This window comes from Centropristis striata, chromosome 15 (assembly GCF_030273125.1).
Source record: "Centropristis striata isolate RG_2023a ecotype Rhode Island chromosome 15, C.striata_1.0, whole genome shotgun sequence".
In the NCBI taxonomy this organism is placed as follows: domain Eukaryota; kingdom Metazoa; phylum Chordata; class Actinopteri; order Perciformes; family Serranidae; genus Centropristis; species Centropristis striata.
The window spans coordinates 30,426,418-30,451,154 of record NC_081531.1 but is presented as its reverse complement, the minus strand read 5'-3'; the positions used below and the strand labels follow the sequence as shown (position 1 = coordinate 30,451,154).

Genomic DNA, 24,737 nt, shown 5'->3' with positions numbered 1-24,737 from the left:
CATGATACACAAGCTCTTGAGCTAGAGTTGATACACAGTATCACCACTTGAACCCAAGTAATGGGTGGTCTGCTGTTAAATTATTACAATATTGGGGAATTATTACATTATCAGGACTTGTGAAATTAAGGCTAACCTGATAATGTAATAACCTCCCATTAATGTTATACTTTATTACATTGTTGGTAAAAAAAAGTGTATTACATTATTGGGAAATGCACTTTATTACATTATCTGGAAGTTATTACATTATCAGGGTTATTACATTATCAGGAATTTATTACATTATCCGCTTCTACAGGATTTATTGTTATGCTGACTTGTACTTCCTCTACTAAATGTTCTTTTCTATCAAGCTTATATCCTGTCCTTTAATTGTGACCTTGCAGACCATGCTTCTGGAAAAGATGAGGGTGACAAGAAGACCAGGAGGGGAGTCCACTTTCAATGTCTTTTACTACCTGATGGCTGGAGTGGACAGCTCTCTTAGGTCAGGAATAATACTAATATGCCAACTAAATGCACATTAAGCTACAGTTTTACATTTGATTAATATGTTGACATTTCGCACTGTTGACATATGCATTCTTGATATATTACTGTTTCCCCAACTTTAATTATGTAGCCCTTGGTAGACATGACTGATGTCTTCTGTGTTCTCTCTCTCTCTCTCTCTCTCTCTCTCTCTCTCTCTCTCTCTCTCTCTCTCTCTCTCTCTCTAATCAGAACTGAGCTGCACCTTAACCACTTTTCTGAAAACAATGCATTTGGAATCATGCCTCAGACAAAGGTAAGACAAAAATACTCCTTTTTACTACTTGACCTGAAAATGAAAAGATAATTCATTCTCAAGCTGAATGGTTTAAGTACTTTCCTATGAATGTAGCTATATCTGGCTTTAAAAGCAATGTATAACTAAGTTGTCAGTCCTACTGTGCAATATGCTGCCCACCTACTATCACACAGCACAATGTCATGATGGATTCCAGGAATAAGCACAATTAAATACCAAGATTTGCTGATAATTTTACAGTTGATAGTGTCATCAATTGAAGGAGCATAACTACTTTCTCTAAGTAGCTTTAGCTGCCAAAACCAGATTTTTCCCTAAAGTAGCTTGCACTAGTTTAACTTCTCTCAGTGTGAAGTATTTTTTTGGTAGCTCGCAAGACATACCAAAGCCAAAGTGTGTTTTGACGGCGCAATCTTGACAGGCTAATCAAACTTATTTATCAACAACTTTTTGGTCTTTTGTAGATATAATCAGTCTTCTTAATCCTGTTTTAACTTGGAGTTAAAATTTGACAAGTTGGTCAACCTCCAGCTATTACTTTAAGACATCTCCCATGATAACTTTTTTAATAGCAATAATATTTGTGTGTTATCTGCCAGACGGAGGATAAGCAGCGGGCCTCCCAGCAGTTTTCCAAGCTGCAAGCTGCCATGAAGGTTCTGGGGATCAGTGGGGATGAGCAGAGGGCCTTCTGGCTTGTCCTCGGGGCCATCTACCATCTTGGATCTGCGGGAGCTACGAAGGGTAAGATTGCTCACCAAATGGTTTCCATTCTATAGTTGCATGACTTATTTGTACATACATAACAGACATACAAAGGATCATCCTTGATTTGTACACACTGTAGTACACATTGGCCCAAAATGACCCATGTTAGCTAAAATCCTTTTAATAAAACTTTGTCATCTCAGAACTGTCAAGACTGCATTATCTCACTGTAGGTTACACCTTCAGTATGATGCAAGACAGTTGTAATCCAGATAACTGAATTATGCATTTGCACTTTAAACGATGTTGCACAGGTGCTCTAGTGCACTGATCTGTGGTTCAAAAATAAAAAGTTAAGCAGGGAAAATGTGGGGGACTGCAGGAGTATGTGGGATATTTTCTTGGTCATAACTAAGCAAGTTCTGCTTTGAACTGATACCACTTCCATATGAATAACTGACTAAAATCTTCGGAGACTTCTTGATGCAGATTTATCCGGTTAACTTGGGTCTTCATAGTCTGGGCTGCTGTTAATGCTCACATACAGGAAACAAGGTCAGGTTGACCTTATTTATCCTCACTATGTGACCATTAAAATAATAAAAGTGAGGAAACACTGAAACAGTCAAGGGTAGAAAAACAGCAATGTAAGTCTTGATAAACATTTTATTTGTCATGACAAAGCACAAAAAGACTAATGGGAACATCAGCCCTCTTAAACACGAGGGTTTGTTCCTGTCTTTGAAGCTATTTGTATGATGAAACCTAATGTAAGAGAGTCTTTTACTCTTAACTTAATAGATGTGCCTTCCACAGCATTTTACTTCAATTTAGGAATTAGATAGCTGCCATTTGAAAAAAGCTGATGCTGTCAAAAAGTATTTTTTTTTTATTTATTGGAGAGGTTAGCATATTTTTCTTCCCTCAAGTATGGAGACCTTTAAGTAAGAACTATAACAGCAAGCGTTTTAACAGATTAATTTATACTGAATTTTAAAATGTAAATGTTATTGCAATGCAAGTCGTTTAGCTTGATTATTGACTTGATGACTTTCTACTCACTTTCAGTTCACAAACACAGTACATCAGAAAAATACAAATCACAAGGAATGTATTGTATTTTGTGCTTTTTGACATGTTTGTTCACTCTGTACTCTAACTGCACTGTAATTGCCAGTCACTTGTGCAAATTTCTCGACAAATTATCTTTAGTGATCCCCTCCAGCTGGCTGCCAATCTTTTTCATGGCAGCATAACACCTTCCAGGAACAGTTTAAAAATTGTTCAGCAATCATTATCGTCCTATAATTTAGACTTTACAAAAATGTGATCCGGAAATTACTGAGTGATTTATGGACTTAGGACAGCTGTCATCCTGTGAAACACACAGTAGTTGTCATGCATAAACAATGAATGATGGCATAAAAGTCAACATATTAATGACATTTGGACTTGTCTCCACGTCTTAGAGAATACTGGATTTATTCATAAAAAAGATATATTCTGAACCATTATAAAATGCTTTTGCTGCCAGTTTCTGACTATCACACCCAATATAAAATGTTAGCAGTGCAGCATCATGGTGCAACACAAGAGGGCAGCACTAGTCACTAATTCACCAAAACTAATTAAATGGACCTTCTGAAATTAACTTTTCTCTGTGCAACGTACTGTCAACACTTATATCTAAGAGAGTAGGCTTACCACACTGAATCTGGATGCTTTTTTATGAGAAAATATTATACATATGTAGTTTTTTTATTTTTTATCTTTAAGGCTCAAACACTCCTTAATGTTTAATTAAGTAATATCCAGATATATTGTAAAATCCAATTCCCTCCTTTTGATGTTTTACCAGAATTTAAATAATTGTGGTGGTGAATGTCTATTAAAGCAAATATTTAAATGTCTGTACTTGTCTTTAAAACCGTCCTGCTTATCATCAGGAAGAGTATGCAGGGCTTCTGCAGCACTGATGAAACAGATAGAGCCCACTGCTCTCTGTGTGAAATCCCCAGTTCCTTTCTCAAGTCTTAGAAGATATCGCTTCATGGTGGATTAAAACTGAAGTTTCCACTCATATCTGCATGTTTCCATCACTCAGCCGCTTGATTAAAGAGAAATTTGTGTTTCCCAACAGAGGTCTTTATGTAAATAAATGAATTGTTTCCCCTACTGATAAGTTTCACTTTCATTCTCAAGATAACTCACTTCAACTTCATAGACTTTTTTTTTAAACATGGAACAGCTGTTGTTGAAGCAAGCGGATTTGTGTTTTTTATTATTTTTAACTGTATGGAAACTCTTAGAGGCAAAAAATTCTGATTAAATTAATGACTTGACAGGTGAAAAGAAACAGGGTAATGTTTTAAAGTTCCCTAATTTAATAAAAAAAATGTTAAGCAGGCGTAGAAAAAAACATTTAGGAATGTAATTGTATGTTTTGTCAGAATAAACAGATCATTTCAGCCACAAGAGGCTGAAGTGCACCACAACCAAGGTTCCCTATTTTTATAAAAAAAATGTTAAGCAGGCGTAGAAAAAAACATTTAAGAATGTAATTGTATGTTTTGTCAGAATAAACAAATCATTTCAGCCACAAGAGGCTGAAGTGCACCACAACCACGTGTTCTATATAGGACTAAAAACAGTCATGTTGTTTCTTGGTGATTTTAGAAACAAAATATATAACAGTAATGTTACATAATGCATGTACAATATATGGTATGTACCATGTGTTCAGAGTGCATGGAAATTAAAAAATTAAATTAAATCTCAAAGACAAAAAAATTATACCAACAACAAAAATAATCACCTGCCAAAACTTGTTTTTAGACATAAAAAAAGGAACCTAGAAATATTATCCTGGCAAACCTTTTTTTCACATGTCCTGAATTTCAATTTACATCAGACGTAGCAAAGAGATCACCTCGATTTTTTTCAGGGCACTTAGATGTATTCAAACCACTAACATTTGAGCATGCTTTTACTGCATGTTCTCACCAGCTGTGTCAGTGTCAGCTTGACCAGAGACATAATCCTACCCTGTCAGAGGCAGGCTTGTCACAAAGCTACCGGGCTAGCCATGTGCCTGGGGTAGTTGGCAGAAGGGCTAATGGAGGTTTTCATGCACGTGTCTCAGCTGGCAGGAAACAATTTGCACGTCATGAGTGGGCCCAGAAGGCGGCCTACCTGCTGGGCTGCACCCTGGAGGAGCTCTCCTCCTCCATCTTCAAGCACCAGGCCAAGGGCACCCTGCCCAGAGCCAGCTCCATTCGCCAGGCTTCTGACGAAAATGGCACAACAGATGCAGGTACTCTACAGTCCACATTTACCAACACACTCTTTCCTCTTCATTCCTCACACCCCCCTCCCCCCTCCTCTCTTTCCCTTTGTCACTCTCTCACATACACACACACTCACACACACATATGCACATGCCTCAGCTCATCACTGGAGGGAAATTGCATGCTCTGGAGAAAGTAAAGCTTATCTTAGTAATGAATACCACAGCTTTACAATGGCTATTGACAGATAAGTACACACACTGTGTCGGGACAAGCAATTTTGGATCTACTCCTCATTCATTGTCCTTGAAATCATAATTGCCTCACATTGATTTTTCACATGTGCGGGTCCTCTGACTTCCATCAAGACTGCAACACACTTTGAAGGACACGAGGATACACTTAAAAGTCTGTCACAGAAAGGATGGAAAGAATTGACCTCTGTTTCACCTTTTTCTGTTTCGCCTCAGACAAAAACATATAATCATCAGCCTGTATGCAAACATGAAAATATCTCTTCAGCAACATAAACTAGCTGTTTTTGTTTGATAGTGGAATGAAGTAGGAGAGTTTAACAGGTGGCCATTCCCGCCAGGCACAGACATGAGTGTGCGCTGTTTGATCTGACCAATTCGGAAACACCTGAGTCCTAAATGACACTACTTTACAGAGACTATTTTAGATCCAATTTGAATATTTTATGCCTGCCTTTGGGCGTAATATGCACAAATATATTGCTGTTGAATTACAAGAAGAAATGTTTATGGTTTGAGCTGTACAAGCTGAAACTAGGGTCACAAAATTGGTTTCTTAAAGGATGTACATTTCCCATTTTATTGACGGAAATGTTGTTGTGCACTTGCTATTTCTGAATTTGTTCTTTGTTTGCCTGACTCTTATTGCAGCATCCAAGGCATCGGCCATGGAGTGTTTAGAGGCCATGGCATCTGGGCTTTACTCTGAACTCTTTACTATCATCATTTCTTTAATAAACCGGTTAGTATTTTACAATTCAGTAGTGTTCTGCTGTATCACATTGAAGATGGCATGTTTTTTGGCTGCACCTAATAGAAATTTGCAGAAGCCTTGTGCATCATAACAAAAACTTCTGCTTGATATATCTGATATGTTTCAAAATGTTGCCATCTTGAATTCAATTTTACATTGCTGTTGTTTTTAGGGGAGTTGAGTGATGCTAGTCCAGACAACATTCAGAACATTCATACAGCAGTAAACAACCATTAACTTTGCTATAGTGTAGTAATAGCCCTCCATTTTTGTTTTAATCCAAGCTTCTCAACAAATTGTTGTTAGCTCTGTCCCCACTGTTGCATTTTAAAAAAAAAACTTTTAGCACCATTAGCATAGCTGCCGCCATGTTGTGAGCCATGTGAAGGTAATCGATATGCTCTGAATTCTTTAGGGCTTGGGTTTAGGTCTTGGAATGTAACTAGGATTATGTTTAGTGAGGGTTAAAGTTAGGGATGTGGTGTAGAGAGCTAAGGTTAAAGCTTGGGGTTATATGCAGTGAATGCAATCAATAAAATGTGATCTCAAGTATCTCAGTGTGTATGTGTTCACCCTGTGTGCTTCAGGGCCTTGAAATCCAGCCAGCACTCCCTGTGCTCTCTGCTCATTGTGGACACACCGGGCTTTCAAAACCCGAGGCTGGCTAAGCGTGAATGCGGCGCAACCTTTGAAGACCTATGCCACAACTACACTCAAGAACGTCTGCATTCTCTCTTCTATCAGCGCACCTTCGTTCAGGAGTTGGAGCGATACAAAGAGGTAAGGACACATGAAGTATTATGCGCTGCACATACATACAGCCTCATTCCCCCGTCTCTTTTCTTCCTCCTACCTCTTCTCTCGCTCCCTTTGTCTGCTGCTTTCTTTCAGACATATCAACTCCAATAGTGTATGTGTTCAAACATCAGATACACTATCCCTCCCACCTGTCACAAGCTGTGACAAGCCAAAATAGTTCATGTGTTAGGCCTTCTCATTAGCGATGCCAGTCTTCACCTTCTTCTGCAGAGATCAAAGTAAAGTCACTCACAACTGCCTTTGGGAGACACGCCCAGCTGCACAGCAGTGGTTTTTCTCCCTGATGAAGGGACTGTTCTTTTCCTGACTTCCTTTTAGTTTTTTCTTGCAGTGCTGAACCACTATAACTGGGCACAGTCATCCCTAAGAAATAAAAATAATGAAGGACATATACTATATTTCTTTCACAACTAATGTAAATACAATAACATCCCATTATTGCGTTCCCTGCTCTTATATCAGAGATATCCTTCTTATTCAAAACTCATATGATAGCACACTTACGTTAAGCAGAAATCTTTTTTCAGATTTTATTACTTTTATTACTTTGAACAAGGATCCTGGGATTTCCCACCCACATTCCCACCCACATTCTCTGCCTGGGAGAAGGGGAATTGGAGTGAAATGAAGAATTGCATAAATCTATGTAGTGTAATTCTCTCGTCAGTGCATGTTGAAAATATAAGACGCTGTGAAACTGTGATTGAAAACTGGGTCAAACTCATTTAACACAGCACACAGTATCAACAATGGCAGCGTAAAGGCAGGTTAAACTGTGATACACACAGCAAGCACATGCTTTATATTTTCAAATTATATGCTGTTGAGTGTCTGGATAGTTTTTGTTTATCTTCTGCACATTTACTCTCAAGCGCAGAGAACAAAAATCATTTAGGCTACTTCACATACACTGTCAACTGGAACACTGGCATCTGTCACGGCCACACTATTAGCACTGCCAACATTTCCCACATTCCCACTGCCGCCTGCACTTTGTCACTGTGAGCTGCTGCATGCCTGTTTTGCTCCGGTGAAGGTAATTTACTGTATTTATTTGCACTTTTATCCCAGAAATGCTATTATCTGCAACAGTAATGAAATCTTTTTGAGTTTCCATTTACCTATAGGAAAAACAGTCTGTGTAAATGCCAAGCATTCTTGTTATTATAATAGATTTGTTGCGGCTTTCTGTTTTCTTACATCTAATATGCCATTTTTTTTTTCATTTCAATATCCATAAAAATCTTACTCGGGCGGCCTGCATGGGCACAGCCATACCCCCCCTGTGATGAAGGAGAATCAGGATGACTGGCACCTGTATGCATAGTTGTGAGAGCAGCGCTGGCCTCTATTGTCTAATCTTGACAACATCCATTACCTGGGGCAAGGCTTCAAATAACACATTCTTTATTAGCAATTAATCTAACAATTATTTTCTTGTGTAATTGCTTTGGCTATAAAATGTCAAAAAATAGTGAAAGATGATCAAGGTGAGTGTTCAAATCTCCCATGTCAGACCAATTACCCAAAACCCAAAGATGTTCAGTTTACTATCACATAATCTCTGAACTAAATTCTGCTCAATATGAATTTCATCGATTTATAAAATGCAGTTTATAATCTGGTTTTGAGCTGCTACTGGTAAGAATACATGTTGAGATAAGACTATGTTAATGTGGAGTAAGTCAATTATAGCAGTACAAATAGTAAAAACTCCAATCATTGTCATCCAATCAAACCACTAAAAACAATAAAGAGCATGTATGTTATGCAGTTAACCTGCAATTTATTAACTTTATGCAAAAAGCAAAAAGTGATTTTCACAAGGTAACAAGGTAAGTCTTGTTGTTTGTGGAATGCATTTCTGTGCAGGTGCTTATGCACACTCGCACATACGTAAATCGCCTTCAAAATAAAAGCACTGCGGTTGTATTGATTTCTAATTTCTGGGTAACCTCACAAGGGCCAAACAGGGACAGACAACGGGCCGCCTAATGCCCAGGTCTGAATTAAGTGCTAATCTGACTATAAACGAGGACCAGTTTATCTAAGCGGAAGTCACATGCTGAAATCTATGTCAATCATTGAGTAAGTTTTATATATTTGCTCCAAAAACAACAGTGTTTTAGCATTATGACAAGTCATTAAAGAGTCTGTCAATCTGCCTGTCTTCCTTCAGGAGAACATAGAGCTCTCTTTAGATGACACAGAGCCCAGCACATCCCTGTCTGTAGCAGTGGTAGACCAAGCCTCAAGCCAAGCGCTGGTAAGTTAAATGTTTTTATGTGTTATCTTCATTTCTGGCTCACATTATTTTTGGAATATTTTCATGCATAAATCTAGTGTTGCCTCTGAATGCTTCTCACAACTCAAAAGAGACTTGTATCCCTTTAATGGTTTATATTCACGTGGTAATCTCTGGGCACTTTAAAATACAACTACAAATATCAAGTTTTAGAATCACAAGTTTTCTTGGTGTGAAATTTTAAGTATTGAAAGGTGTTTGGCAGAGGCTCAAAAAAGAGGGTAGGAGCAGGAAAAGAAAGGTTATAGAATTGACTTCAAGAAAGAAAATCGATGTTTGGCCTCCGCAGCCTGTGATCTGTACCATGGAAACAGAAATGGCAGAGTTTAGCGAGTCATAGATCACTTTGGTATAATTCCAACGTGTTTGCTTTGAGTGCTTTACTTTTTAAAGGGCCCACACTCTAATGGGAATGTCATCTGAAGCATTGAACTGCAGTACATCACATTACAAACCAAAAGGGGGGGGGGGGCACTGATTCTTCAAAGTCATTTCTAAAGTCAAGCAGATCTGCTGCTTAGAATGAAAAGACATTTTGATCATAGATTTTTTTTTCACTCACTGATATTTTTTGTCTCCTGCTGTAGCTCAGATGTCCGTTATCGCAAACAGCCTTAATGCTCAATTCATTGCGAGCCTCATAGTTGTCATATGTCTCCTCCAAACTGATACTCTGTGTTGTATTTGAAGTCAGCGTAGTGTGCGCTGCTGATAAGGATGTCTCCAGTGTAACTTCCAGATAGCTGCTAAAAACAGTTTTTGGTTTTGTGAGTTTTGTTCCCAAGTTCCCATGGTGGATTCATTCAGGCATCAGCCATGCCAACCCAGCTGGCTATCTCAGTGTAGAGATCGTTCTCCCTGCCGTTCATTATCATCAACCAAACAACAGGGTGGTATTCCTTATGTCTCTGGGAAAAAAAGTGCATCATTTAAGCTCAGGACTTTGGTAAAAGTTAAAGAGCAAAAAATTCAAGAAAAGCTAGAGGCAATATGTTTGTCCATCTGTCCACATCCACTTGGACTGATTAGACTTTGGTCAAAGGTCAAGGCCAACGTGACTTCTGTCCATCCCGTTCTCGTTAATGCGCTATCTCAGGAACGCCTTGAGGAAACTTCCAAGTGTCCACTTGGAATCAAGGATGAGCTGAATAAATTTTAGTGGTCAAAGGTCGAGGTCACTGATCTAACACAAAGCATTTTTGGCTTAACTTGAGGATTAATATGCTAATTTTGACAACATTTAACACAAATGTCTCTTGAAAATTGTGATATGGCATAAGTGTTGTCTTTTCCTAGTTTAAAATGCTGTAAAGTAATAATGTTTAGACTGAAGTCGCTCTATTATTTGGGTTTACCCACCTACATCCACATTACTAAAGATTATTTATTAAAAATCTCAATGCATAAATATTTTGTGAATGCACTGGTGGTCAACCCAACAATATCATCGTCATTTTTATATTGTGATTTACCCAGACCTTCATTTCTGGACAGACATGGATGTAAACTGTAAGGCGCTGTAGTTTTAAAGTATTTCAAAAGCAAAGTGGCAGAGTCCAAAACAGTCACATTCACCCCTCTGGTGCCATCCATGGACACAACAAAAACCTTCCCCATGCATATATTCCAAGATCATCAATGCTGGAGTGGGTTGTATTTTCTTCTCTGTGTTCACTAATTGTAATACTAATTGCATTACTTTTTAATCCCTTTTCCCCCGCCACTCTGCGTATTCATGAGCTCTTTTTTGTTTCCTTTTCGAATAATAAGGAAAAGCTAAATTGATGATGCCATTATCTCAGCAACTGCTGGAGGGTACACAGACCACAAATGCTTTTGAAACTTTAATTTCTGATGCTGGTATTACCATCAGGCCTGTCACAACCCATACTGGGAGACACACAGTGCAGCACACCACATTTGTTGACAGTCAGTGAAACAGAATGTTTAAAGGAACACTCGCTCAGCATTTGAAGGATCATTTACAGAATCTTTTGTAAGAAACAACGTTTTGTTCTTATTTTTATGTACCCAGGAGGTGGATAAACAATTTAGCTGATATAAATCCTGAAAAATCCTCTGATTAATTCATTAATGTGTTCCTATTAAATAGCTAAAGCAAGCTAAATGCCCTTCTGGAAAGATGGTTTGTTATTCATGTTTGCCTGTTGGTAAAAAATAATCCTTGTTGAGTCAAATAGGTAAAATGGAAGGTAAGCTTATTTTGTTGAGGCAGTGTTTTCTACTCATGTACTACTGTTCCTGATGTAACAATAGAGGTAATTTCCATAAAATGGAAATACTCAAATAAAGTACACATTCCTCAAAAGTGCACTTGAGTACAGTACTTGAGTAAATGTACTTAGTTACATTCCACCACTGGGTAAGACACAACATTTTGTGTCAACCCTAGATTTGCACTCTGACATGTGTGTCTCCATGCTTGTTTGACAGGTGCGGACAGTGCGAACGGATGAGGCACGGGGCCTGCTGTGGCTGATGGAGGAGGAGGCGCTGCAGCCTGGGGGGTCGGAGGAAACCTTGTTGGGACGTCTCTTTAGCTACTACGGACCTGCTGAGGGTGAAAGTAAAGGCAAGGAGAGAACAAAAACACACATAAACTTGACTTGTATGCATGCTAATACAAGGTATGGCAAACATTCTACATGATGACTCAAAATACTTATTTGCAGAACTCCAATGAATATTTTAAATAAAAGAGCTAATGTGATAGCTGTTGCCGAAATGGAAAATATGGTTGCTATTTTAGTTGAGTACATAAGATAATATAAGTTATATGTCAGCTTAATAATGAGAATGTGACATGAATGATTCAAAGATTTATGACAGTAAGTATAAAGTAAGTATTACAGTGTTTTACTGTGAACTTGATGTGTCACTTATCGAGGTGAATATTGATACTTGTTGATAGCTCCCAAAAATCAACAAATGCTCTTTTTTTTAAACGTTCAGGTTCATCTGGTTCGTTGTCATTCAATCAATATGAATATTGTGTTTGTTGATGTGTGAGTAAAACTCTTCACCCCAAAGTCAAACAGTTTAATTTGCTTTGCTAGTGTTGAAACAGGTGCCTGTGCATATCAATAAAGGCACCTCCACACACGCAGCATTGTTTGGTTCTGGTTCTATCCATAAAAAACAATACTTTAATATCACTAATTCAGCAAACATTTTAAATCTATTTATTTTGGGGTGCACACTTTGCTGTTTGCTGTCCCCATTTTTATATGTTAAAAGATAGTTACCAATAAAGGCCAAGAAATGGATGCTTATTTCTCAAAATGGGCAATTGTTAACTGTCAAGTCGTGTATGAATATTTGATCCAAGTATAATTGGCGTAATATTAATATTAATGATGTTGCCAAACCGATAACAGGGTGTTAATAAACATATTTGGTGAGAATTTTCAACACTGCTGTTGTCGCATGATGTAGAATTTGTGAGAGCACAATCATTATTTGCTCTTTCTTCCACAGTATTTGCCAACTTGCTACAAGTTTAATTATCGATGAAACATCTCTTCAAGTATTTTAAACAAAACCCTAACCCTAACCCTCAAGTGAAGACTGTTAACTGTATTGTATCATGGAGAATAGGCTGTTTTACTGCTATGATAGACTGTTCACAAAACATTATCTGACAAATGATCACTATCATACTCTATATGGAATTCTTCCTATGTATATTTTTGGCAACCTTGACAACTGTTAGTTGCCAGTTTTACAGCTTATAGAAATATTTCTAATAAAACTCAATAGAATTGTAAAAGTGTGTTTCAGCCGTCCAAAACAACAGCTGTAAGCTTTTCATTCATGCTCTTTATATAGGCCAGATTTCTCTTTTTATGACCCATATCTCTTTGATAGTGTACCACATGAACAACTAGCTTGGGAACAGATTGTCTTTTATTGTAACATTTTTTTTTAAAGTTTATTACTTTGGTATGCACAGGCTGTCACAAACCTACATAAAGACAAGATGAATCTTTGATATACCCTTCATACAGACTGTATAAACACTCCTCCTGAAGGAGCCTGCTCATTTTGGCACATCACTGCATATGTATAATGAGCCGGGATATCTCACACGATCAGGTCACACTTTCCTCTTGAAGAGTGAAAAGGATCATCATTTCCTGCTGGGCCACAGCCACGGGACTGAATGGGTGGAGTACGATGCCTGCGGGTGGCTGAACTACGCCAAGCAGAATCCTGCAGCTACCAATGCCACAAGCCTCCTGCAAGACTCCCAGAAGTGAGTATCACACATGCAGAAGGGAAGTGGTTATCACACGAGTATTACTTAAATGGATTTTTTACAAAACTTTAGGCTGAAGTAGTGTGTCTCTTGCAGGAAGATCATCAGCTCGTTGGTGATGAGCCGAGCGGCTGGAGCCACTGTTCTGTCTGGTTCCATTGCGGGCCTCGAGGGCGTTTCCCAGCTGTCCTTGCGACGGGCCACTAGCATGAGGAAGACCTTCACCACAGGAGTGGCTGCTATCAAGAAGAAGTCCTTGTGTATCCAGATAAAGCTTCAAGTGGTGAGAGAAGAGGATGAGACAGTCAGTCAGACTGTTTTATGTGTTTGTCCATCGTCACACTGATAATCAACATCCCAGTCTGCGCCATTTTTTCATTAATCAGTTTTGTTTACTAACAGATTAGTACTTGGCAGGTTGATGTGATAAGTATTTCAAGGCCCAAAGTTTGTATTTTAGTGTACTTAGCTGTAGAGAAATTGGATGGGATGAAGTCCAATATTCAGGCTGCACCAATAGATTAATCTGAAAATGTCATTAGGCCTGATGGGCTATGAGAAGCAGCTATTTTGCTTCCAAACCTAAGTTCTGACATTGAACATTGTGATTAGATGATTCTGCAAAATTAAGATAATGTTCACAGAAAAGTTTTCTAAGCCGAGCCATGCTGCTTTTAAAAATCCTCACTTTCTACAATAGCTGCACATGGCATTGTTTTGACAAATAAATGATGGTGACATGTTTAGGGGTGTTAACTTTGACTCATCCACTGTTATAATTCCCACAAATACTGGGTTGTTTTCTCCCCAAGCCAGGCACTTAAGATATTAAATTTTATTATTATAATTAAAGAAGCACGTAATTAAACAACACTTTGACTTTGTTTGGAAACCATTTCAATTTAATGTTGACACCTTTTATATGACCTCCATAAGCAAACGACACCATCAGTAAGAAGACTGGCTATTTTAAAACTCAAATAAAACTCATCATCATGTGCATGTCAGAACCAAAATACATAGACGTTTAGTGACTGATTCCATGTAGATAAGTCTGCGGAAGTTAATGCTTTGGCTGTCAGCTTTTTCCTACCAGAGCCCCTAATGCTGCTCTGTATTTTCCAGGATGCTCTCCTAGACATGGTGCGGAGGTCCAGGATTCACTTTGTTCACTGCATATTGCCCAAGGCAGATGCCCTGAAGGCTCTGAGTGGATCCCTGTTCAAAGCAGGGGAATGTGAGGCCCAAGGGGAGACTGGAGATCCCGGCTTAATGCAGCTCGATGTAGCCTTGCTCCGTGCTCAGCTGCGTGGCTCCAAGCTGCTGGATGCTCTGCGGATCTATAGGCAAGGTGAGGTAGCTGCCTAACTAACATAATAAAGACAGCATTAAATACAGACCCCTCTTTTTTTTTATCATAGGGCATTTCTGAAAATACCTGTTACAAACATAATGTTGTTATTCGATACTGACCTTCACAGGCTACCCCGATCACATGGTGTTCTCTGAGTTTCGACGCCGCTTTGATGTGCTGGCACCACATCTCACCAAGAAGCATGGGAGAAATTACATTGTGAAGGACGAGAAGAGAGTAAGTCAATCAACGAGAGAGTACAGCTATGCCAGTGGCCAAGCACAGCGAAGATTAATGTTGTGAAGAGGCAGCTTCATTACATCTGCCCCTGATTTGTCAGCAGCCAACTGACAGAGAAATAAACCCTCATTCATCAGAGCCATTGTAATGATCTAATCAACTTAACCTTATCAGTATCATGCCCGTTAAAGAGGCAGATCGGTAGTGTGGCTTGGAAAGTGCTTCACTGCATTGAATACCATTCAAATAGATGTACTTATCATCTTGTGTGATATGGGCATTAGAAACTAGCTGCCAAGGATTTCCCTACTGCAGCTTTATCTCTTTAGTTCTGTTGTTTTAAAATTTATGAATAATGATTGTGGAAAAACCTTTAGAACAAGCTTGCTGTGAGTTTTATTCGTAGAAGCTAACTATCAATGACGGCGTGCTGTGCATTGGTCCTCTGCAAGAGAAACACTGGTTGAAGTGCATTGGAGAGAGAAAAAAAAATACAAAACTTTGTTTCTTAGAGAGAGAGCGAGTGAAAGAATGGGGTTAAGGGAGAGAAAAGCTCCTTTTCCCCTGTGTCCATGTTTTGTGGCTGAGTTTCTGTGGAAACACTGGGAAACAAAAGCCCCTCAGTGCTCGTGGCAAACCTCTCCTGGTGTAATCTAGATGTGGTCTTTCAGGCTGGAGGCTCAAGTAGAGAGAGCAGGCTGAGACAACAATACATCTACAGTATACAGACTGGTAGATGGACAGTGAGAGGCTCCAGGCTGGCTGATGGTGTACCTCTGCATCGGCTACATGTGTTCAAAGCTGCAAGAAGGCCAAGACAACCAAAGGGTCATGAGAGTGATGCCAGAAGCGGCTGGATTATGGGGGGAACAAGCTGTAATTGGTTTGTGGTAGGGAGTTTCTTAGGAGCCAAACTTTTCTCGTGCTTACTGACTTTCAAAACAAAATCCAGCCGGGAATGGATGTGAGAGAAGAGGGGGAAACTGCACTGTACCATTAGTTCAGCATGGCAACATAGGGGAACTGTGGACTACTGAAGTGTTGCAGTGTCAGTAGAAGTTCCCACTGGAACCAGCAGTTGAAAGTCTAAGTGTGTGTGTATGTCTGTGTACATGTGTGCCTTTACCCAGGCTGTGGAGGAGCTACTGGAGTCCCTGGATTTGGAGAAGAGCAGCTACCACATGGGTCTTAGTAGGGTAAGTAATGCCACCACATCTCAAACAAATAAACAGCTTTAAAATGATTGAATAAACCTTCCCTTTGAATCGCTGCCAGTTTTACTCCTCTTGAAGCACAGAGCTGCAGTACACAGCTCTTTTTATCCTCGTGTTTTTTACTTTAAAAGACACTTGCTGTCTGGGGGAGTGTGTCTTTCATTACACCTGTCCCTCTTTGAGGTTTGTTTGTCATCCTCTTTTGGAGAGTTGCCAAGCCTTGGCCCCTTCTTCCAGTCTTGTAGCCAGTGACAACCCGAGAGGCTTGTCTCTACCCTGCCCGACTATGTGACCGTGATTCTCGCTTTCTTTTCAGGTCATTAGAGCAAATTCTTCCAACTGATGGCCCTCTTTGTTTTTCCCCATGACCGTTGTAACGTAATCACAGTAAACACTGCCTGGCACACTGAGGTCTAATCCTATCAGTCGGAAAGTGGCCATCAGCCAAGAAGGAAATCAAAGGAAACAATAATTTAGAAAACTGTGGAACTCGTGCTCTAGATATGTGCGCTGTACAGAGCCCTTTTAAAACACACGACACAAGAATGGTTTGGAGGCAGCTTCGCATGGTGCCACACTTTGGAGTGTGAAATGGGCTCAGAAGTAGACAAGCACAGTTGGCCATTCACAAAGCATTCCAGTGGCATCCTAGCAACCTGTCTCACTTGCATGCCAAATACACCAGCCCCATATAACCTTACAGCAGTGGAATCACTGCTCTTGACAGGATAAAAGGTGCTATTAATGATAGCTATGTGTCTGAAAATGACATATATTTTAGAAAGTACTACATGCATCTGATGATCAGTGGTGGAATGTAACTAAGTACATTCACTCAAGTACTGTACATAAGTACAATTTTGAGGCACTTGCACTTTACTTGAGTATTTCCATTTAATGTAACTTTATACTTCTACTCCACTACATTTTAAAGGAAATATTGTACTTTTTACTCCACTATATTTAGCTGACAGCTTTAGTTACTACTCAGGGCGAGATTTAACATGAAAACATGATAAAATAGACGAAAATTTTACCTGATAACAGTATATTTAGTAGTTAAAATTAACTACTAACTACCTTGAGAAAATAAAAACAATGCATCAATAATATATTTAGAACATATAAAACAAACTGAGTGTGTCCATTCTGCATAACGAGTACTTTTACATTTTTGATGCTGATACTTTTGTACTTTCACTTCAGTAAGTTTTGTATGCAGTACTTTTACTCGTAGTGGAGTAAATTCACAATGTTGTATTAGTACTTTTTACTTAAGTTAGGGATCTAAATGCTTTTCCCACATGACAAATAGCTTCTGATCAAACCCCACTAAGCAATTTTTAAAGTAATATCTGATGCCATTGAATGCATCCAATGTATCCCCCTATCAAAGCTGCTCAATCATTTCCAGCTTCTGCTTTATTAGGAAATCACACATGGATTTGGTCATTTATAAAGCGTAGGTGCTTGTGTAGAGAGACTTTGGATGGAGACAGTCCACCATCCATCCATTTTAGTAGCTTGCTGCCATCTGGAATGCACTCACAATGCGTAATCCCTCTGAGGTATAGACAGGCCGTGACGTGAGCTGCTTCATATTGGCTGTTTACCTGTGTTTTACCTTTGGCCCAGATTAGAAACAGACAAGGCTGATTGTCCGAGATAATAACTTAATCACAGCTTTCTCACTTAGATAAGACTCACTTGTCCATGGATTACACCGCCTCTTATTGATTTACTGCTTCAGTGCACTTATTTACTTTTTAACTCTGTTCTGTTTATATTTTACTCTAATGCAGGGCCTCCAAATCCAATTTCCACCCATCTTAAATAAAAATGACATAATCTCTAAATAAAGTCACAAGTGGTTTATGAGTTAATTTGATTCTCATGTGTGTGTTGTTTGCGCTTTGTTGCAGTTGTTCTTCAGAGCTTGCACCTTGGCTAAACTGGAGGAACAGAGGGATGAGCAGACCAAGCGTAATCTCACCCTCTTTCAAGCTGCCTGTAGAGGTTATCTGGCACGGCAGGCCTTCAAGAAGAGGAAGGTAAGAGGTCACATTCGCTACGCTGACTTGTGCAAAATAATCAGTGATTGCCTGTATTCCCAAAAAGTTTTATCACGTCAAAATATGAAAATGTAGAACTGCTTGTACCATTTTCCTTCTTTAGGTCAACAAAGGATATTTTAAATAGCTTCCCCGACTGTGGCGGATGTTGGCAGTGTGATATTTCCATATATCAAGTCTTTTATAATGTTTACTTTATAGTGTAAGTAGGCATGTTTTCCTCCTGACCAGAAATGTAGGCTTCACATTTGACATGCATTTCTGCCCTGCAGCCTTGCAAGCTGTTGGCTCTATACAACACAAAGGGCTGACAGTTTACAGGCAAGAGGTTGTGTGTCATAAATAATGGTTAAAAACCCTGATTGACAGGCCTAAACTAAACATACTGTATAAAAATGTCCAAATAATACTCTTAAAGAATAGGCAAAATGTCCTAATAATTTTTTAAAAAGCTACATTTGGAATAAAGACTCATTCTGAAATTGCACACAGACTGGAATTTTTTTATAAGATAAGATAAGATAAGACAAGATAAAATAAGATAAGATAAGATAAGATAAGATAAGATATGATACAACTTTATCGATCCCACAGTGGGGAAATTTAGTCGTAACAGCAGCTCAAGCTACAGACACATAGATATTAAAAACAGAAGAAAGAATATAGAAAATAAGAAATATACATACATTCTATAAACCTAATATACACACATTAGTTATATGGCTGCTATTTGGCATTTATTGTTAAGATATATTTTTTGTGTTTGTTTTCCTGAGAGTACTTCATTTTTTATTTTTAAATTAAATACATAGCTATTTATTACACATTTAGGCAAGACATGTCTTCGCAAGACGCAAGCTACATGTGTGAAAAACTAAATGTGATACTTGAAACAGCGGACAAAAGATGTGTCAAGGTCCATTTTGCGGCTTAGCTCTCTCTCTCTCTCTCTTTTTTTTTTTTTATAAAGTAGGTGAAGAATGTGAGCCCCAGAGGCCTTGTTGACTTGGAGTCCACCAGGGGTTGAGGGTTCCTTGTCCAGAGCTAATTTTAGTGCCCTTTTGTTCTGCTCTTTGAGTAGATCTAACCCGCTCTGCTGTAAATCTTCAGCTAATTATAAATGTGTTCTCTAAATCTATTGCCCTTACACCCTCCCTCCTGCTCTGTTATCCATCCATCCCCAGGGGGATATTTGATAGTGACACATCCGGTTCTGTTGCATTTTATCAATCTGCTCCCATTAAATGAAGCCCTATCAAACATACTGCTGACTCACACAGCCATCTGCTCCACCCATCTTTAAATTTTCCCCGGCCCTCATACATGTCCTCTTGTGATGTATGGAGCCCCTTGGTCCTTCTCCCGCTCTGTGATTACGATTTAAGTGAATGTGCCGCTTCAGCTGGCTAGTGATGAACCAGCAGAAACAGAATCAACAGCGCTGTTCTCCATCCAGTATGACATGCTGTTAGTGAGTACACATCTTGTATATGATGGCAGTAAAACTATTAAATTGTCATCTCCGCGATAAGGTAAATCAATTTGACCTTTTTTATAATACTGGACTTCCAGCACTCTTCTGTAATTACTATTTTTACCATATGAGTCTAGAGTAATGGATGTTGGTTGAAAATGGGGACCCAAGAGAGGCCAATGTATTTTCCTTATTAAGTTCAAAGGTCATTATTCACACAGTGAAGCAGGCTAAGAGCCCAGTGCTTCATAATCTTTGAGAACTTGAAGTAAATCAACACAGAAGAACCATTGAAAATTGCTAGGCAACTGTGCAATTACAGAAGTCATTAGCAAAAAGGCAATTTTTTCTCCTTCTGCCCTCATGTGCCCCCTATCTCCTGCAAATGCATCCATAATAGAAAATTGAGATTTTATTTTCATTTTATCTTGTACTTTTATTGCTCTTAACCTCGTTGTAGGTTGGCAAGTTAAGCTGTAACAGACAATTATGAATGTGATTGAATGTGACCGCAGATTTTATCATGTCAGGGCTATAGAATGATCTAGTCTAGAGGCTTATTTAAACTGTGCACACATGGTTATGCATAGTACTACTTTTTCTCATTATATTACTTATTACAGTTGCATTATTCAGGTGAGTACAACAACTGGAAACAGGGGCAGACAACTTGCCTGGTTTCTGGCTCAGAAATAGTCTGGTATATAAAAACCTGTAAAACATAGGTTTTTGTATGGCTCAAAGCAACTACAATGAGTTTCTAACTGGTTACAGAACAGTCTCAATTTAATACTTATGCTTCGATACACTGTAAAAAAAAAAGATAAACAATAGCTACTCAATAAAATTGAGGCCACAGATTGCACACAATATTTTTTATTAAATCTAACTACGTTACAAGTTGAGTTAATAACAACTTAACAGAAGTGCCTGTCAATTAAAAACGGACTAATTCTATTGTGTTGGATTCATTCAAAATGCTCTTGATTTAGAATTACATACACATAAAGATTATATTTAATGTGTTCAAAATAAGTAGATTCTATCTCAAACATTTTTATATTCAAGTTACTTAAACAACTGCCTCAAAATCAAGGACACATTTTTATTTAATACATTTTATCAAATATATTAAGTTAAATGAAATGACTACAGAATCATTTATTAAGGTGTATATAACCTGCATAAACAAACAAGAACATCAGCGAGAAGATTGGCTATTTCTATTTAGTTATTCTTAATGCCTGTCCCCTGTCTGACAACAATTTATGGCTGCAAGATGCCTCCCATTGAGGTTTGGCAGTGAGTATAGAGTAATGCCAGTTAAAAGAGAAGATATTTCTTTAGAGAATTTTATGTTGTATTTTGTGGTTATGGCTGATAGTGGGGCAGGATCAGAAAGAAAAAAAACAATATTACGACATCAGGTGAGAATCACTGAATCACATAACCATCTGGTGTCTCTGATTGGAAAAGAGCTGTGAAAATAAGTCGCGTCTTTCTTTCACTCACTTCCAAAGAGTGGTGGAAGAAGTATTTAGATCCCTTACTAACATAAGTAAAAGTACAAAATTATCAAAATACTTAAATACTTAGTACTTATAGTATCAAAAGTAAAAGTACACGTTATGCAGAATGCACCCACTCAGATTGTTATTTATATTCCAAATATATTATTGTATTCTTAATTTTGATGCATTTATGTCAGCAGCATTTTATTTTTTTAAAGATACTGCTCATTTTAACTACTTAATATAATATGAGGTTTATTTTAAAAATAAATGTCTAATCATTTAAAATCTTGACTTGAAAAGTAACTGAAGCTGGCAGCTGAATGTAGTGAAGTAAAAAGTACATTTGCCTTAAATGTAGTGAAGTAGAAGTATAAAGTTACATAAAATGGAAATACTCAAGTGAGGTACAAGTACCTCAAAGTTGTACTTAAGTACAGTACTTGAATAAATGTACATTCCATCACTGCTAACAAAATACATGCATGAGCCAGACCAAGATCTTTAAGGTGGTGTGCTCATGGAAACAATACTGATTTTGTCCACAAAGGTTACCAAAATAAACCAAAATTAAAGTGCAAGATACAAAACATTAACTAGTGAGCTTTAGAAGTACTGGTAGTGGCATTTTGTTACCTGTGGACAGATTCAATCAATAAAACTAACAATGCAAATTTGCTTTAAAAGATTGTTTATAGGAAATTGCACTGAAACTGTTCACTGCATTGGAATAGTCCAATCATACATTATTAAACTCCAGTCTTTCCAATAATGGAATGATTTGACAAGGCATATGAAGCCTTTTGAAAATGTGTGTCTGCAGTCAAGTTATTGAGATGTGGAAATGTGCACTGTAGAGAAATCAGAAGTGAGGAGGAGTGCCAAATCCAGTTTGCATCCCCTTGCTTTCCCCTTGCTTTTTTTCACCTAATGCCGAAGCACTGTGCTGGATTTATTACTATTTAGTTGTTACATTTGTGGTATACAGCCTCTTCTTGCAATGATTACCTGAAAGGCTATTTTTTTCCACCTCAATCTCGTTCTGTTTATATTATTCCTGATTCAATTAGTGGACGGCAGACTAATGGAACAGCAGCAGTGCTGTGGAGTGATTTTCATCTCCCCATCGCTTCATGATTTACAGAGTGTGTTGCCGTTCAATTTTAGAATAATCATCACATAATAACATCCACTTGCGCCTGTGCTGTTACCCTGTTATCCCTGTGTGAATATTGATAGGGCTCCATTACCTCTTGCACTGTTTGGAGTATCCAGTCTTAGCAGGTACAGTGGATGATACTTTGCCTCTGGAAAAGTGCAGATGAGTTCTGGTGGATTCTCTCAGACTCCTGCTGGTTGATGTATATAGATGTGACAGAAAGTCACAAGTTCCCTTGATTGATATTCCCTGGCATGTTAACCTTGTGAAGCTGTGCCAAGCCCATGTGACATTAAATGACAAAACCATAATTTTTCTTTCTTTTTTTCTTTCTCTTTCAACTGTCTCCTCAAGGGGACAACCTGACATTTTAAAAGTCTGTTATTTTGCCTCAGCAGGCACTCGCTGCATTGGGAGTTTTGTCCTTCAGGTGTCCTATAGATGTTTCCTTTTTTAGCCATTTGCATCGAGTTGATTCAGTTTAAACCACCAAGAATAGGCTTGCTTTAGCATTGTTATAATATACCTTTTACTTTTTTTCCCCAGAATGCAGCAGTGGTCAATGAAGGTTAAAATATACCTTTATCACAAAGGGGATTCTACATGATACAATATTAATTTGACACATGCAAACCTATAGTTCCATATAAAATAATCATGAATACCACCGTTAAGGCGTAGATAGGCTGTGCATTGGTATGCGGTACATTTCTGTCTATAATGTGTTCACTCTACACGTTTTAGTGAGTAACAGCAAGATTGATGTTTTTCAGCTTTCTTTCAGTAATGGAAATAAAAACATTGTTATTCACACACCATATGTATTATTACCTCTGAAGGGAGGTTTTGTTTTTGGCTTATATCTTTGTCAATAGGATGATGGAAAAACTGCTGACCAGTTTTTCATGACACTTGCACATGTGGAAGATTATAGCATGGGCAAAAGTAGAACACATTAAATTTTGGAGGTTATCCAAAGCACAGGGCAGATACACAAATCATTTGTCTCTTTTGTTAGCATTGCAGGGCATTTGGCCTTGGCAAAGGTCTGCTCACTCCACGTGCCCTTCTAGTGTTGGAGAAATTCAATGGAAGAATGTTAAAATATTAAAATATCAGACATATAAACAGTTATACTGCACCACATATTATTAAGCAAACACATATAATTTAGCAAACAAAAAACAGGAAAATATGTTAAGACTCAATGGCTCCCTGAGCAGGAAAAGTTCACCAGCCCAACCCGTTCGGTACATCCTGTCCTGTTGTGCCAGTTGGTTGTTGACTCTGATTAGGAGTTTCCCCAGAACCCCAATGTCCCAAAAATTGGAACAAACAGGAACTCAAAGGACATGAGTCAGACTCACAAGAGTGCCTTATGCACGAGCTTTCTGAGGTAAAAAGAACACAGGTCAGAAAGGAAGGCACTTCTTGTTCTGTCATCGTTTGTATGATGACAATTGTATCTGTGTTTTCATACTTTTTCACAACATCCCACACAATACCGTATTTCGAGAAGTCATCATTTCGTCCATTGTTTTATCAAAATTTTCTTCAATATTAGTTTCAGTTTGAAATAGTTTTGGCCCCCAAAAAAAGAAAAAATACATAATTAAACCTTCCGTTTAGTCCATGTCTCCACACAGCGTTGGATACCCTTCAGTTTTTAATTTGTTTTCTCGTCCAAAAAAAAGTGCAAGTGACCCTTGATCATTACTGAACTACATTACTTGTTGAGTTTGTATTCCCTGATCCAAGGTCAACAGTGTTAACTTGTTCACCAGCCTTCTGTTTCTATTGTGAAGTTTTAAAAAGTGCTTTTCTAAAAGCCAACATACAGGCATTATGTGAACCTAACTCTGAAACAGAAACCTACAGATTTAAAAAAAACAAAAACTAAAACTTTTTATTTGACCCATATGCTAGTGATTGAAATATTATTTGATAATATCATGCTAACGATATTATCTAATAATAAATAATCCATTTTATTTATAAGCGCCTTTCAAAACACCCAAGGTCACTTTACAAAAAAGCATAAAATAATTTAAAAACAGTGGCAACAAAATAAAACATCGAACAGTATTGAGATGGTGAGTGGGTGACAATCTAGGAAGGATAAAACCAATAGGTTCACAAATAGGCCATGCATGTTATCCGAGCTGCTATCCTTTAGCAAGGCCTTATTAAAGCATTCACTTTACAAGTGAGATTGAAGTGTCATCAAGCAGTGCTGCAGCCATATATAGCAGCACTCAGATGTATGTAATGACATGCCTGCATGCATATACATACACACACACTAAATCACATTTTAAGTCTGAAGGAAATGTAGAACATTGAAGAGGAGAATAGAAACATGCTTTTGTCTAAATCTTGGCTCACAAACATAATTCACATCACACTGTCTTACAGCTGTCACACCCTCTTAATGTGATATGAATACCAAAATGTTTATCCACGCTGTTCATTTGGTATAATCTTTTGTTTGTTTTCTATTCATTTTCGACTAAA

At 38.1% G+C, this 24,737-nt stretch overlaps 1 protein-coding gene across 1 annotated transcript in view; it reads left to right on the top strand.

The window, feature by feature from the left end:
* LOC131986770 (unconventional myosin-XVIIIa-like) overlaps positions 1–24,737 on the top strand; it is a 72,425-nt gene that overhangs the window by 24,810 nt on the left and 22,878 nt on the right. The window contains exons 8-21 of the mRNA XM_059351875.1: positions 390–490; positions 727–790; positions 1,393–1,537; positions 4,644–4,814; positions 5,694–5,784; positions 6,384–6,576; positions 8,795–8,881; positions 11,375–11,513; positions 13,037–13,196; positions 13,296–13,482; positions 14,325–14,550; positions 14,681–14,790; positions 15,924–15,989; positions 17,930–18,058. Of these exons, the coding sequence (XP_059207858.1) occupies positions 390–490; positions 727–790; positions 1,393–1,537; positions 4,644–4,814; positions 5,694–5,784; positions 6,384–6,576; positions 8,795–8,881; positions 11,375–11,513; positions 13,037–13,196; positions 13,296–13,482; positions 14,325–14,550; positions 14,681–14,790; positions 15,924–15,989; positions 17,930–18,058 (1,869 nt within the window). The remainder of the gene's footprint in view (positions 1–389; positions 491–726; positions 791–1,392; positions 1,538–4,643; positions 4,815–5,693; positions 5,785–6,383; positions 6,577–8,794; positions 8,882–11,374; positions 11,514–13,036; positions 13,197–13,295; positions 13,483–14,324; positions 14,551–14,680; positions 14,791–15,923; positions 15,990–17,929; positions 18,059–24,737) is intronic.